Source organism: Solea solea, chromosome 3 (assembly GCF_958295425.1).
Source record: "Solea solea chromosome 3, fSolSol10.1, whole genome shotgun sequence".
In the NCBI taxonomy this organism is placed as follows: domain Eukaryota; kingdom Metazoa; phylum Chordata; class Actinopteri; order Pleuronectiformes; family Soleidae; genus Solea; species Solea solea.
Genome location: NC_081136.1, coordinates 7,763,426 through 7,780,670, shown reverse-complemented (window position 1 = coordinate 7,780,670; position 17,245 = coordinate 7,763,426). Strand labels below are relative to the sequence as shown.

The following is a 17,245-nucleotide window of genomic DNA, read 5'->3' as shown; positions in this document are numbered from 1 at the left end:
TTCCATTCGAAGTCAAACCATACATAAGCTGTTGTGTGTTTTATTGTATGCCTTAGTTCTAATCTTATAAACCATTAAAACAGGTCTTTGTTACAACTTAGTTTTAGGTTGTCACTGAAAACATGGCATTCATTTAATACTACTTAGACGTTAGTTAGCTAGTAGAGATTTTACATTTAATGTCACATGCAGTATTCTTAGCTTAAAAGTTAGGAAGTAATATTAGAAATACGTAAACAGTCACCAATTAAATGAGAACACTGAACTGAAATATCGCTTACACGGTTTGCTTACTTTAATTTTTAAGATAATATAGCACTAAATGCATGAGTTACCATGAAGATTCAAACTGGTGAGCAGGTGCTTTCGGACATTCAAAATTAAACGTTGTTCAAGTTATTGTAGTTTCTACTGTGTAAATACTATCTGGGGTCCCTTAAAGTATTAAAACGATATTTATTCCATGACTGTGGCCGCATCTATTTCATACATAAAAGAGTAGTAGACAGTTATACATTCTTAAGTGGATATTATATTTAAGGTACGTGTTTGGGCGGTAATGATTTTTTGTGCGGTCGATTATTAATGCCTGAAGGTTCAGACAGGTGAATCCATCGAAAGGAACATTCTTGGCTCGATTACACAGCACTCCCGATACAAGTTTGTTTTAAAATGGCGGCGGAAGCTCTTGAGACAGGTATGAAATATTAACGATACCGTATAAACTCATGAAATGCATCGGGCGACTAGGTTCGTTAAACACTAGAGACGCGTTTCTTCTCCGTAGTCGCGGCAGCGACGGCAAAAACAAAATGTCTGGCGTATTTTTAACTTAATTTGGACCACAGTTCTTGAGGAAGCGCAGTTCAAACATCGGTGAGTTGGCGTCAGCGACAAGTGCTCCTGGCGAGCGAGTCCGGCTCTCACGAAACCGCTTTCCCTTCCTCCACCGTGGTTTGTCCCGGCCGACGACCTGAGTCACTGACACCGGCGCTGTCAGTGTGTGCACCAAGCGGTGTTGAGGCAGGGGGAAGGAGGAGGAGGTGATGGTGGTGCAGCAGTTTTAGTCCCAGCATCACCATGGACTGCTCCGGCCGGAGTGGACCTGCCGCCCACCTGTAGCATCAGCCGGCAGCATGGAGAATATGAGCCCCGGCACCCAGGACCAGAGAGACAGCCACTGTGGTAGGTCATTGTTTGTGCTATCTCCGTACACACACGCTCAGAGTCACAAATCAGTCCTGATACTTGTTTCTCCTTGCTAACATGCGTATCACGCCAAACTACGTTTAAAAGATAAACAAAAGTTACAACGGCCCTGATTATACACGCTGTACACTGTTGATAAACAGTACTAATTGTCCTCTGTGAAAGATTTAATATCAGGGTAGAATTCGGCATGTTTTAAATGAACTCAGTGCCACAGTTTTTAACCTTAATCAATGAATGAGTTATTTGAAGAAACAGTCTGTAATTTATTCAGAAGACAATCTAAATATTTGAAGCAGGACTTTCTGAGATAAAGTTTAAGTTTAACCGGTTTGGTAAACTATATATTTAACATACCAACTTGTCACTTGTTGAGTGAAAATGTGAAGTTCTGTCTTCTAGGACTTGTCCACTACCTATCTGTATCTTATAAGGTGATTGTGAGGGATATAAATGAAATAAAATAGCAATTATTAATGGAGTGTTAGTCAGTTACTCAATCAACTATTATGCTAATCTGGTTTAAATTGTTCTTTTGGCAAATGAAACAACTTTTTTTTAAGTAACTATGAATATTTTCTGTTTCATTTGCTCCTTTTGTGACAGTAAACTGAATATTTTGGGTTTCCAAAAAGCACAAGTAAATAAATAAATACAAATCTGAAGACATCGTAGGTATGATCTTTAAGTTTTTCTGGACAAAACAAATAATCAGTTTAACAAGAATATAATCAACTGATCATGAACTTTATTGTCAGTTGCATTGTGATGTGTATTGATTTCAGGCTTCTAATTGCACACGTCCCATATACATTATACATATTTGTGATGTTATCCAACCCAAAGGTGACGTTTTCCTTCTTGACTCCACGGATAACATTACTGTGACTCGCAGGACAAGAACTGTGTGTGGACATCCATTAAAGTTGACTATAACGGCAACTTTTTGGTTGTTTTTCCACGACGTAAAGCCGCAACAGCATATTTGCTTGTTTCAGTGTGGACCTCCCATAGTTAACTAAATAGTTAACAAAACATAACGCACGTCTTATGAATGATGATGTCGGTTGTACGACAGTGCATAATAATGAGTATGTAAACCGCCTGACAATTATTGATGAGCATTTAGTTGTGCATTATTTCCACAGGAAGAACCTGTTGCTGTGTTTTGGTGTAAAGTCTGCCAAGCTCACATGACCACCTGTAGGTCAGGGTTTAGAGCTTGGGTAAGAGTCTGGCTTTGTATGAGCTTTGTGTTTCACCAGGTGGAAAACATGAGCCTCTGTGTTTGTAGCCTTTCCACCTTGCTGTCAAGCTATTTTTTTTTTTTCAGTATTATTGGTTTTTTCTTCTTCTCGCTTTTGTGTGCAAATAAACTCCAGTTACTCCAGGCTCCTAGGAAGTTCTTAACAAAGGGTGTGTGTGCTCCAGTTTCCCTCTCTCTGTTGTTAAACAAAACATCTCCACGTCCACACACACACTCTCAAACAGTTATTCACTATATAAAAAAGGGAGATGAGAATGTATCTGTCCCTGAAAGTAAGGAGGAGTGAATTTAATGCAGCTATAGAGAGCTTATAGACACAGTAGCTTAAGCTTAACTCCCCAGCTGGTGTTAAAGCATGATGTAGCCCTGCTGGAGCCCTGTTCACATTACAGAGCAGACTCCAGTTACAGCCTGACTGCTGTAGGATAAGTTTTCCCCTCTCAAGCTTCCCACGTGCTTGTATCTAATGACCTGACATCGTAAATGTTACATTTAGTATGATTGCTATTGTTTAGTATGTCAAGAAAATGCTAAACATCTTCCTAGGGCAGATTTAGTTTGATAGGGGTGGCAGTAATTTGCTTTTGACCACTGTTGCCCCTGCCTACCTCTGCATTATGTATGTTTTACTCAGTAATTGTAAGCTGATAAATCATTATGTTAACTATAAATAATTATCAATATGCAGCAAACTCAAATATACATGAGAAGATAATAGTTTTTCATGTAAAATGTAAATTTTAAACCGTTTCTTAAAAATGCATACCAAAATAATGAAACAGTATTTCTCTGAGTTTCATTACTTTTAATTTATTTCATTTTATGATCGATTAATCAAAATGATTGAATTTTAATAATTTCTTAACAAGAAAATATTCACCTTTTTAGGAAGCTGGAAAACCAGAGAGCTGATTAAAATCTTATAAAATTATTGATGACTGATTGACTATTCTATTAATATCTGATTAATTGTTGCAACCCTAGACTTGATAGGCATTATGCAATAGCTAATATAACTGACTATGCTGAATGGATGAGGGTTCCATTCACCTCATTGCCTGTGTTCTGCCTTCTAAAAATCTACACTTGCCTTTGATCTGCTCTCACAGATATTTATCAGAAATATGTAAATTTCCATTTCTATAAGTATAAAAAGCAGGGGAAAAATTTAACTGTTACTGGGAATTTCCTGAACAAGCAGCAGAACGGTTTTGATGTACAGGTTTTTGAAATTACCTCAAAAATGGTGGTCAAGATATTGATAATGAAAGGTACGGTAAAATATATATTGCAACTCAGTATTCACTACTTCCTCTACATAATAACAAACAACAACAAACTTGAGCTATGAAAAGGAAACGCTGACAAGATGCATTCAATGACGCTCCGTACATTTCTTGAACTCTGCAGGGACTACATGTGTCCTCAAATGCTTTAAAAAAAAAAAAAAAAAACTTTATTTCATCACTTCTGCAAACATGCATGCAGTCCAGGAAGTCATTGGTAGTTGTGATGCAATCGTGGATTACACATTGTTCAGTTGTGCGTCTTTTTAATTTAATCACTAATAGTTGCCTGAACTGATAGAAAAAAAAAAAGAACAGAAAAGTTACATTAACACACCTTGAGCACCAAAATGTGCTAAGCTATAAAAATTGTATGCATTTTTTTTTTTTTAAGTGTTTGAAACCAATATCTGTCCTTTCCATACATATATTAATGAATATTAAAAAATGGTAACCCTGAAATTGTCATGTTTTTGTCAGGATGCACCTTAATTTTATGGTCTAAAAACCCCAATAAATGAATTATTTTCAATATACTTCATGCAACTGGATTTTTTGCAATGTCATACTTTATAAAAAAAATACATTAACACACCTAGAGCACCAAAATGTGCGTTGTTAACCCTTAAATTGCCAAGTTTTTGTCATGATGCATCAACAATTGTGATTTGAACGGGTTTCAATGAGCACATTTTGATGCGTAGGTGTGTTAGTGTGAGTATTTTAGTTAACATTGTATTACAATAGACAAAAAATGTGTTTAAGGGTTAAATTGAACTTGGTTGTTTTCTTTTTGCAGGTATGTCTGGAGGAACCCTAGTGGAGAACGGCTCCACAGTCAAAGATGTGGCTGTGCCTGATCTTGACAATCATACCAACCACCTCTGCCATGAAGCCAGCACGGCCCCGCACAGCGAGACCATCCTGCCCACTTACAAGCCATCCTGCTCCTCTACTCCCACCTACTACAGCAGCCCACACAAAAGCTACTCAGACCTGGACCAGGACACCCACAGTCTGACGTCCCAGGACTCCGGTATCCCCACTCTGGAGATTAATCCTCCGGAGCCCATCGTCCACAACCACCAACTCCCGGGCACCAGCCATGACGCTCCCGCCACTTTACCCTTGGACAATGATACCTCAAACGAGAACATCATCCACAAATCCTCCACCTTCCCCCGCAGTGGGTACGACTCCATTCGCCTCTTTAGTCCCGGCCTCAGATTGACCGCCACCCCGGGGATGAGTGGCGGGGGTTTGAACCGCAGCGACGACATCTCTGTGTGCAGCGTGTCCAGCATGAGCACCGAGCTGTCCATCTCCAACGAAGACATCCTGGACTTCACCGTCACTTCTGACTCCAGCGCCATCGTCACCCTGGAGACGGACGACAGCGGCACCGCTCACTTCTCAGAGGTGACACTGTCGTCGTCTCCCGTACGGTCGTATCTGGATTCGGGTCTCCCGCAGCAGAACGAGGATGTCCGGCAGAAGAAAGCTGGACCTCTAGCAAGCTTATTTAGCAGGTACGTTCATTTATGGCTCAGCATGTGTTTGTAACAGACATATTGTATATTTTATAAAGATAAGTTTGGGTCAAACTGGAAATGCCATCGAGTGTCTAGTTTGATCAGTAGGGGGAGCCGGTAAAGTGGAAAAAAAAGGAAGAAAAAGACATCGAAATAACGTTTACGATAACTTTTCACTTAATTTTCAAATAAAAGTGTTTGTTTTGACATGGGAAAATAAATAGTTTACAATATAAACAGTAATATAAAAAAACAAAAACATACAGAAATAACTTCCGAAATTTGGCAGGCCACGTGTAATTGATTGGGGAGTCCACATGTGGCATGCGGGCCGCAAGTTTGAGACCTCTGCTCTATTATCATATTATCACACACACAACTGTATGTATTAAATGCATCTAAGTAGCTATATCCTCATTCTGCAATGAGTGACCCATGTGGCACCCCAATTTCTGCTCTTATAAACTGTATATAATTATTTAATGTAGGTTTACAACAAATAATAGCATATTTAAGCTGAAATTGCCTTTTTTTTAGTATTGGGATGCTAAAACCCATTGCACAGCCTTGTGTATTTTGGTCTCTGATAATTGTTGCTTTTACTGTTTTATATTTTTCACCAGGACAGGGTTTTTGTGGATAAAAAAAAAAAAAGACAAAGAGAATAGCATTTATCTGATACACACACACATTCAACTTTCCAGTTTCATGCGACACAGCACGAAAAGCACCTGTGTCCTTATGGATGTTTTGCTGCTGCTGTGGCTCTATGACAGTAAGCAGTAAAACATGGATAATACAAGATACTGTATATACAGAAGATTAAAAGCAGAGAAAAAGAAAATTGTGGAAAAAGTGGAAGCAGGTGGTTAGTAACTTTAAAGCGCCTTTCACGAAACCCAAGGTCTATCAACAGTCTCATGATCGATGAATTCTCTACTTCCTCTGACTTTGTTGAAGGCAGTTGTTGCAGTCTTACAGAAGGTGTTACTCAAGGTTGTTTCACACGCTGAGTTTATTAGCCAAGACATCGAGCCTATCTCTTCCCACCACTCTTATAAAGTACAGAACAAGAACTTGTCCTCAGCTCACCATGACACGCCATTCATGTTGGTTTAAAAACAGAAGTTATCCCACCCAACAGGAGCACAACTACACAAGACATAAAATAATTTGAAGAAAAACACATCATTCCAAACATTCAAAGCCTTTTTCTAGATTATTCATAAATATCTTTTAATAAATATTTGGTTACCATAAATGCCAATACTAATTTGTATGTCTGAAGGCTTAGGTTGGAAAAAAATTGGGCTCAAATCATGTCGAAAAGTCTTACTTCCCTATTCTTTGTTTGTATGACTTGGTGTGGTAGCAGTCCTTCACAAGTCAACAGGTTAGCCTGTTGATCTCGAACAAACAAAGGGTGAAATGATCTACGGCCCCCTCATCAGCACTGTCTGTTTGTGCACACTTTTCCTCTGCTGTGGATTTACATACAACAGTGATGTGCTTTGCCTCTGGCTGCGTTGATGAGGAATTCATAGAACGTCCCGGTATCTTTTTGAATTGGTACCAAACATTGGGTGAAAGCCATTTTCACTTCCCCTGCCCTTGTTCACACATAAATAATCTGTTGTTTTCCCTCACTAGTTCGCCACTTCGCACTTTACGCCAATGAGGATTTGAAAGCTCCGACTGAAACTCTTCGTTGTTTTCATGAGCGTGCTGCTGGTAGGAAATACTTTTCTCAGCTGTGAGCTCACTCCCGCTGTGTTGTTTAATGACATTTTGGCGCGCGTGATTAGAACATGTTTCCCTGAAGGTTTAAAGACCCACAGGGCAAGTTAAAAACCCCGTAATTAAACATGGGAATGTAGCTTTACAGACATCGGCGAAAGAAAGAAATCAATGAAACACAATTCGTAGCAGTATTTTTATTATAAAATTCATTAATGTCCAGTCGCGTCTAATGTTCGACACATTCATGGAGTGAGACCCTGGCATGCATTTTTCTTTCTAAACCCGACAGAGCTCGATAGAACCTCAACTAAACTTAAAACCCAAACTCTCCTGATGGACTCTACACACTTTATCAAGTGACCCTCTTCCTTTACTTTAAGAACGAGCAGGTCTAAGCTTGACCTACCTTCTTTAGTAGCCTGTTTACATCAGCTTTGCGTAGCTATGACAAACAAACCATCTTACAGAGTCATAAACATCTTCCACTGAAGACAATATTTTAGTGACGTGGACAGAGAAGGTCTTTCCTGACCTGAACTCCATCTCGACTCCACCACCTGTAGACCACATGCCCCTAAATCCTACTCTATACTGTAAACATCTGTGTGAGTTAACTGTTTGGTCCAGGACTTGTTGGCTTCTTAGCACTGAAGTGTTGGTGAAGCTTGACCAAGTGTTGGGAGGGTTTTAGTTCTTTTTGGAGAGTTGTGTTTTTTTCGATATTAAGGCTGATGATCTTGCTTTATGTTGGTCAGTACATCTGCCCAAGTTGTAAAGTTGTGTGTCTGTTCAACTACAAAATCTTAGTTTACTATTATCTATGAAATAACAAAGACGCTGACTTTTCAGTGAGTTTCTCTTTAGTGGTGCTGATCCGTGTAGTGATACGTACGGCATTAACTGTGCTAGGGCTGACCGATTAATCGAAATTGCATCCAAATCGCTATATTTTAGATTAAATATTGTCCTGATCTAAACACAGATCTGCACAAATATCACACCGTAATCTTTTGAAATGTTTTTTTTCAAATGAAAAGGCAGAAAAGCGCTTTTGGTTTTCAACAATTGTTTCAATGTGTGTGACAGATCACGTGTGTAGTTGCAGTACTTGTGTGTGTGTGACCTCCCCCTTTCTTCTTTGTCCTCCTCCTCCCCCTCTGCAGTTATCTCTCCCTCTCTCCGTTTTCACGCCTCCCTCCTCACATGGAGAAGTTAGTTACTCATTCCCTCAGTGCTCTCCAGATTCCGGCCTCTCACTCTCAGCTGGGAGGCACCAGGAGCAGCAGTTCCTTCAGTCTCACGCTGCCCTGAGCTGTGTGGCACTTTTTTATTTTACACTGACTCTCTGCTCCGAATGCTGTGGAAGCCATGGCTCGGATTTTTTTGACTGAACTTTGACTTCACCTGGTTTTTTTGTTGTTTTTTTTTGTCTGCCGCCCTCTTTATTTACATGTCACTCCTTTTAAAAGTACGCCACTCTACACACTTTATTTTGTGTTGGATCTTTGTGGTTTGACGTGGAGACGGAGCAGGATGGCAACCCCATCACTTCTTTTGTACATTGACAGGTATGTGTATGTGTATGTATATACATATTCTCTGTCAATGTAGCATCTACATTTGCATAGTTTTGTTTCTTGTGGTTAAACACTGTGGCTTTTGTGCTAGGCACTTAGTTCCCGTGGACTAAATATACACAGTTATAAAACTGGTGCACAGTTATAAAAGAATGCTTCGGGCAGCTCCGGTTCACTCACATTTTAATGATGATGAAGAAGAAGAAGAAGAAAACTATGTGTACTCTGCTTTCTCTCTTTCCTTCCTCCTGTACTAGCGTGTTTGCTATTCCTGTGCCAGGCTTTCTTTCTGCCGGGTGAAGCGCGTGAACCATCTAATCACTTTAATTGCACACTTCGGAACTGAACACAAGGTACTGTGGAATCCTAAAGATTCTCTGGCGACTCGACCGCAAACCAGTGCGGTGTAAAGCGTTGACATGAATCCGGCAAAGGCATCTCTGAGAGTCATTTTTCTCACCTTTTAAGCACATGTGGTTTGGACTGAATGCAAATCATGCCGTGACATTTTGTTTTGTTGAACTGCACAGACAAGGCATCTTATTCTGAGAGTCTGCTATTTAAGGGTGGCAGTCACCTGGCCTCTGCTCTTCGAACTGTGCTGCGTTGTTTTATGGCGGCTCTCTATGGTGGAGTTATTCAACTTCAAGCCTCCATGCTCACAGTTGACTTTTTCCACCCTTGGTTTGTGTGATGATATGAGGCGTGAGTCAATATTTGATCCGTCACTGTTACAGGATACAAATATGCACCTTTTTTTCCCATCACATAGTTGAATGAATATTTCCCGGGCTGAGTGTGGAAGTTTTCTTTATTGGCAGTGGAAGTGGTACTTTGACGCCTCTTTTTTTTTTTTTTACCCCAACTGTGTCTCGTGGTCTACGCAGATGGAATTTGCCCAGTTGCAGTAAAGAATGCTCAGATATGCTTACGTTTCTCAGACAACAGGAACAGGAAACGAGTGAATGGGTGATACCGAGTGTGTGTGTGTGTGTGATTGGGATTTCCTAAATTGAATATGCTTCATTTAAACAACCTCAGGGCAGACAAAGCTCTGCGTCCCCCCCACCCCATGAGATCTCTGGTGCCCCCCTGAGGTTCCCAGGTTGGGAACCATGGGGATTACAGTATTCACACTCTTATTTTTGAGTTTCACACGTGCCACGGCGGGTTCCCCGGCAAATACAGTCTAGAGCAGTGGTCACCAACGTGGTGCCCACGGGCACCTGGTAGCCCTCGAGCAGCCAACGAGGTGCCCGCGGGCTCATTTCACTTCACCTCACTTGTATGTATCCATATGATCACTGAGTAAAATGTCCTTGATATTGTTTATAAAAACTGTGATAATCATTAGGAGTAAGCACTGGAATTAATGTGTATGCAATTGAATGCATAATATTTATCATTTAAATGGTAAACTGCGTAAAATGTTAATATGGTAGCCCTCCATATTATTCTCTACCCTTCAGGTAGCTCTCGGTCTCAAAAAGGTTGGTGACCCCTGGTCTAGAGAAAGGACCAGTTGATGGTTATTTTGACGTTGTACCGTCAACCGGGTATACAAGCGTGCAAGCCGCAGCCAGTGTGATGACACACACGTGAGTGAGACGCTGCACTAGTAACTAGCGTGAAGCGGGCCTGTGTGCAGCCTCCGCCGTGTAGCTGTATCTACTCGGTGTCTGCCCGGCACGGAGTCCTGTCATCACAAGGCTCAGGTCATGCTGTGCAGCTGTCAGCAGGTCAAAGGTCAAATTGATCAAACGGAAACACCTGTTTTCGCGTGTTTTTTTGATGTCACTCCAGAGAGGGGAAAAAAGGGACATGTGTTTGATGTGTGAGCTCAGAAAAATCAGAATGGGGTTTACTGCGTCTTTGTATAGTCCCTAGTTATGATGACAGAAGGGATGAGATATTATTTATTCATCACATAAGACGGTTTCACCGGTGACTTGCTCCCCTTTAGATCAGTACTGTATCCAAGACCAAAAGCAGGACGTGGACTCTTTGATTAATCTGCCTGTTGCGTTGCTTTGCTTGATCTGGTCGGACGGAGGCTTTTCATCGCCGTCTCTCTTCACAGCGAGGCTCTTTTTAGGCTTTTAATTAAAGCTCCCGCACACGGCTCTGTGATACTGCCGCACTGACGGAGTAATGAAAGGAGTAGCTGGCTCAGTGGTTACCCTGCTGAAAAGCCTCGCTTTGCATGTGGTATTTAAACACCGGGCAGGTGGATGCGAGATACACATGGCATGCGTGTCGCTCTCTTCCAGGAATACACTGAGCTGATTTATTCTGTGCAGAACTGATGAGTGGATTGAGCGGCAGACTTGGCTTTTTCTCACCCATCAAGCATCTATATAAGGGTTGATTATTGTTGTTCTTGTGTCCAATTGTATTTGTCTTATCACTGTGCCTGGCGTATCAGCTTACAATCTGTCACCCGTTTGCTACACAGATGGTCTGTATGGCTTTGTTCTTAAATCACGGGCTGCACAGAGTGTTTTTAATGACCTCAATAATGTATTTTCTTATCTGGCTTCTCTCTCAGGAGCCTGTTTGCCAGGAGGGTGAAGGACAGTTGGCCAGTGGAGCAGAGGGACCCGGGGTGGAAGCTGTTCGGGAAAGTTCCTCCACGGGAAGTTCCCATCAAGGACCCGAAGAAAATACAAAAGGTACAACTGTTCTTGCCAAGTTTTGTTTTTAGTTTGCATAGCGAGAATGTAAAATCCCAGCGTACTGCGCTTTTGGTGTGAACACAATCGAATACATACAAAATGGAAGGGTAAGAATCTGATATCTTGCATTACATTTTCATGCTCGTACACACAAAACCCTTGGGCGTCATATGTGGTCGCTCTGACCCTGTATTTATTTTATTTATTTATTCTTTATGATTAGACATTCGTTATAGGTCACCTGCAATCAGTTAGTGCCATGTTATCTCAAACTGGGATGAAAAAAAACAAACTACGAACTATACCGACATTGAACTCACCAAGTAAATACGGGATAAAACAAGAAAATATGATAAAATAATATTGGTTTTTTTTAACATGAGACAGGAAAAAGTATTATTTAATCTACTAACTGAGCTGAGCTGTATGACTGACAGTTACATTTCTTTAATTCTTGAAGAGGAAAAATGGAATATTGTGATACCTAAACATCCAAATGCGCTGACACACTTGATTTATCAAACATTTGTTTTACTCATTCTTATCTTTACAAACAACACTCAATTAAAATCTCTAATACAAGTGGGCGTCAATTAGCAGCATTATACCCGCGATTGGACAAACATGTTGACAACAACAACAGATTACAGCCACAAAAGCAACAGGGATAAAGTCATGTACATAATGAAAAACCTCAATAATTAGGCATTCGTTAGGCATCAGTTAGGCATCAGTTTACTGAATCAGCAGTTCACACTGAAGCAACTGTTTCCTTTATCCCATAAAATCACATGATGTGTGTGAAATGTAGGATTTCAGACCACAATTGTTAATTGTTAAAAAAGAAAAAGAGCCGCTAAAAACATGCTGTTTTTATAGCAACACCTGAGGCTCTACTCTGTGCTATTCTGTGTTCTACTGTGGATATTTGTCACGTGGGCCAACAATAGGTTGGTTTGTTTTACAGTGTTTGCTCAGTTTTATGTGTATTTTGTTGGAGCCTGTCGGGGGGAACGTGTCCTTTCCTGTCTGTGAGCTGAAGAGTGTTGTTTCCTGCAAACAGCTGATCCACTTTATGGCTAGATCTACTTATTCTGCGTTTTTTGTTAGTAAAATATAGGTGCACAGTATAATGACATCTCTATGTAAGTAAATTAGCGACATTTAACATCTGTAAACATAATTCTTATTTGACTCAATTATATATTCATAGACTCATTACCCTTTGATTCAAGTTTCACCCGATTCTTACTTGTTGGCTCGGAAACACTGTGTCAACCCGTCGTCCCTGAAATCAATCCCCCACACGGGTCCTATGAAATAGCTTTATGTGGTTCTGGAACAGCCTGTCAGCTGTGGTTTATGTTTCCACTGTCGGGTAAAATATACAGCTACACGTTACGACTGCATCGTAAATAGCTGTGTGAGCTCTGTGATGCCAGACTAATTTTTAGGCAATAGCTTAAGTCATGTATTTAAGACACAATTGTCTTTTTAAAGTGTTTTTACAGTTAAACAAACTTAATATCTTAAGTGTTAAACTTTACATTTTGAAACCACTTATTCGAGGCCACGATGACATGTAGTTGAAAATCAGGGGCCTTAAGTAACCCATTTTAATCCTGTATAATTTCTGCACTAAAATATCTCTTACATGTATATTTTTTGGAGGTAGTGTACTTGCATAACCCAATATGTTTTCAACACAATTTAAATCCTTTGTGTTTGCCCTTGAAAATTTGGCATAAACACACACTTTTAAATACTTTTAAAGGACACAACAACTTCCTGTAGCACGTGACTTAAAAAAAAAAAGAGTCTAAACATATTAAGAACCTATTTTAACTGCTCACAATCTGTTGTGTACTTGCACCTGGAACACAATGCGCCACGTAAGAACACTCCCCATCAGCAGTGACAGTAAGAATATTTTTAGACACGCAAACAGTCACACATTGTGTTTTAATATGTTGACCTGGCTAATGATTGACGTAAGAAATGATTGTGTTCTCAGTCACAGCTGTGGTAGCGGATGCAAAATGACATACAAATGCGGTTGTATTTCTATCACACCTGCTACACTGCCTTTGTTGCAACAGGTAAACACAGTAGGTTTTTGCAAGAAAGACGGTTCGACTACTTAATAATAAACTGCCTTTCACTGATGCTCCTGTTTGAAGTAATTTTCTCAATACGCTGGCACATTTTATTTCTCTTGAATAATAGAAACCCCATGAGAATTGTGAACCCTGCACTAGAATTCTGCTCTTTCTCTGTGTGACTCGGCTTATTGTGGCAGAAACGTGTGTGTGTGTGTGTATCACCCAGCAAACCAAAAATCAAACTGTCAAGGTCGTTGTCAGCTGGCCAGCTGGTGACTGGCCATGTAATTTCACAGTCCCATTCTGAAGGCAAAGTATAATGTGTCTCAGGCACAATTAAAAAGCACCACTGTTCCCTACTGGCAAAATAAACCAAAGATCAAGAGGACAGCGTGTAATTAGAGCCGGGCGAAACCAGTAATTGTTCTTCCTTTTACCCCATTGCTGACATGAAGGAAGTAGCCCTTTGTTCACTGCACTTTGTGCTGATGAATCCCAGTTTAAAATGCCTCGTTTTAGACCATTAACATGTCACATGTTGGGTTTAAATTGCGGGAACAGAATGAAGTGGGGCAGCTAGGATGGCTGACGTTAGTTTATCTAAAAGTGAAAGAACAAAATTTACAGCATTTACTCTTGCTGTTCCGGTTTGAAATTGGATCTCAGTATCGGAAATTGCTACATGAGTGCAGGTGCACATATACACAAATGTGCGTGTTCATTATACACACCCACATAAGTTTAATATCCTCCTTCAGTCTCATCTGTGGCTGTAACCTTATACTGGACCTCAGGAATCGGTTATCAAGGATTGGCTTTCAAGCTTTTGTGCTGCCACTGACACGACTGCTTAAAGGTGGGGTTATTTAACTCTTGTGTGTGTGTAATGCTTTATTAACTTAGGTTATTGTTCAGCTGCTGCCATGGAATACGGATATATTTTTGTGAATCAGTTTACACCTCTTCCTCTTTGTTTTATATGAAAAGTGGCTTCCTTGAATTGTTTCCTGCTGAAGACGCTCGCTGCTCTGTAATTTGTTGAACCCGAAACTTGTGCGGAATTTAGAATTTGACAGTTTTCCCATTGGGAGTTGCCCAGACTCCTTCCTACACATGCAAACCATACACACAGGTGCCCTGGAAGTTCCTTTATTCATGTCGTGTACACAGACATATATATGTTTGTAGTTTATGCAAATAAAAAAGAGTAACACCTCAAAAAACTGCAAGACTTAGCTTTCTCCTGACCTTTTTTCATGAAATGTTATCAGCAAGTCAGACTAGTTCCACTTCATTGGCCATGAGTGAGATACTTTATCTTAGTCCTTGTGTATGAAAAAATGTACAACCAGTGCTTCAAACTACAGAGAAATGTATTTAAATAAGGAAAGCGGGAAACAAAGCTTGTGCCAACAGCTTATTCTGGCACTGGAGCTGCAGATCATAGTTATGTCCTGACTGGATTAGGAGAACTGAGTGGCTGAAACCCAATCCATTGTTCTGTTGTTGATTAGAAAGCCTGGCAGGACACAGACAGAGCACAGAGATCCTTCAGCACAGAGACCGTGGCAGTGCTGACACACACACACACACACACACACACAGGAGCAGTATTGACAGAACTGATGCAGAGCCACTCAGTGTAGCATCACTGCTCAGAGAGAGAGAGAGAGAGAGACAGAGAGAGACAGTGACAGAGAGTGGAGGAGGGGGAGCATAGAGAGGAAGAGAGAGAGGGGGGGAAAGGAGTATCATGCTGCTATAGCATCCTTTCCAATGCGGGGTGTGTCCCTCTATCGGCAGCTCGACTGTCCCTCTGGCCTCCTTTTGCACTTCCTGGGTGTCTGGTTGCCAGGAGTGAGCCCTCGGGGGCAGCGATGATGCTAGGTTAGGGTTTTGGAATCAAAACCCCCACAGGAGGACTGGCCGTCTGTAAGGAACCGCAGCGTTCATGGTGAGTGAGCACTTGAAGTGCGAGGACAGGCGGGCGAACGCGGTGACCCACTGTTTTTCTCTCTCTCTCTCTCTCTCCTTGTCTGGCGGAATCAGAGGGCATCTGTAGTCAGAGCGTGAACGGAGAGGCAGCAGAGGACGAGGATGGCTCGGGTTTCACACAATAGCCTCTTTCAGCTCGTTGTGGCTCTGTGCTTTCATGGTTGATGCGGATGGGAGCTGGGTGCCGATTGTCTGGATTGTCTAAGTCACCGTGAAATGTCTGGTGTTGTCTGACGAACGGTGCACCTTCGCTGCATGTCACTCGACCTATATCTTGCAAGTTCGCGCAAGGAAAAGCGCGTGCGGCAGTAAGAAAAGCCCCGGCTCTCTGCTGGTTTGACTTCGAATAGTGTCAGCTGGGATTTCCCTCAGCTGGGAGACGCAAAGCTCATTTGACAGCTGAATTGGTGTCAGGATTATAGCGGCGTCTCTGTGTGCTTTCACTCCATCTCTTACTGTGGATGTACTTGTGTGATGGCTGGTGTGTGTGTGTGGGGGGGGAACAATATCCAGATTAAATCGGTGTTAGAAATAGATTTAATCATATCATCAATATAATATTAGATGTGCCGTTACCGGTTGCTATTAATAAACAGAAAAGATGACGGATGACTGATTTATGCTCAGTGGATTTGATTGACAGCGAAGTAAATCAAAGTAAAGGGTCAGTAAGTGTGGAAAAGCCACTGATGGCAGATTACGCTCTGGCAAAATGCAATCGATGCATCCTGCACCTGCCCTCTCGACAAAGCTCTGCCAGTCGTCTCATTGCCACGACCTATTCACTTGTTAATGTTTACACAGAAATGCACAGTTCTCGATATTTGTGACAAATGAGCAAATCAAAACACACGTAGTAAAATTAGGCAACGCAGCGGAATAACAATAAGTAGAAGACGTGTATCTTTGTCAAACGTTGACGACTCTGAGGGACCCATAGTGAAATAAATCAATCTAATCATTGACACGTCTATGATGTTCCAGGCTTCTTAATGATAATTAAAGCAAAATGTTAGCTGTAATATCTTATTATGACAAAGTTAGGTTGTTTTTTTTATTAAAATTAGATGATTTTTCTAGTGCAAAACCTGCTTGTCAAGCATACTTTTCTTTTTAGGCTAGAAAATAAGAATCATTTGCCAGTCAATAAGGCTATTTCTTTATTAGACCAATTATCTCATGACAGCTTTGCATCCTGCTGTGACCTTTCATCCCACAGCTTAAATTATTAAGAACGCCAACAGCGCTTTACTGAGGGTGTAATGCAACGTCAACTATCTAAAGAAAGCATCACTGGACAGATTTACTGCAACACTGGTGTGTTCACCTTCCTACAGTCTTGCAACCTGTCCTTAGTTGTAAATCATCACATGAGGTGAGGTTGGGGCCACATGGAGCGATGCTCCTCACCGACTCGGCTTTGATTCTGCACCAGGAAACGGCTTGGCATCATTTTGTGATGGCTGCTGCTGCTTCTTAGCGTCTGTAGTTTGAAACCGGCATGACGGACATTTAGCAGCCCGTGCAGTGCAGTCCTGCACCCAGAGAGCTCTTACAGCACTGCCAGGAAATCTGAGAACTTTGCAGAAAGCCAGCGTGACAGAGCTGGTTGCCCTGGCAGCAGGTTATCACGTGATGTAATGGACGTCGCTGCTATTACTGCTGAAACGAACAACACACCAATACGTGTGTTTTTGTTGCCGTTCTTTTGTCTCTGCTGTGGGATAACCAGATTTTCTGGTCGGTGCTTTCCTCGAAGTGTAACTTTATTAGCGACATGAAACACGGAGGAGCCGGCAGGTCTGTTACAGGGATACAGCGAGTCCTGTGATACGATCAGTTGTACTGTAATTGTTTCTGAA

The 17,245-nt window shown here is 41.3% G+C and overlaps 1 protein-coding gene across 4 annotated transcripts in view; it reads left to right on the top strand.

The window, feature by feature from the left end:
• Positions 1–640: 640 nt before the first annotated feature.
• The window catches only part of tbc1d14 (TBC1 domain family, member 14), a 32,315-nt gene continuing 15,710 nt past the window's right edge, over positions 641–17,245 (top strand). For 2 of the 4 annotated variants that reach the window (XM_058625194.1, XM_058625193.1), the window contains exons 1-3: positions 641–1,185; positions 4,562–5,291; positions 11,160–11,283. In XM_058625194.1, the coding sequence (XP_058481177.1) occupies positions 1,137–1,185; positions 4,562–5,291; positions 11,160–11,283 (903 nt within the window). In that variant the 5' untranslated portion in view covers positions 641–1,136. Of the gene's footprint in view, positions 1,186–4,561; positions 5,292–8,291; positions 8,603–11,159; positions 11,284–15,064; positions 15,343–17,245 lie in introns of those variants that run through there. The other 2 variants (XM_058625195.1, XM_058625197.1) reach the window with 2 other exon arrangements.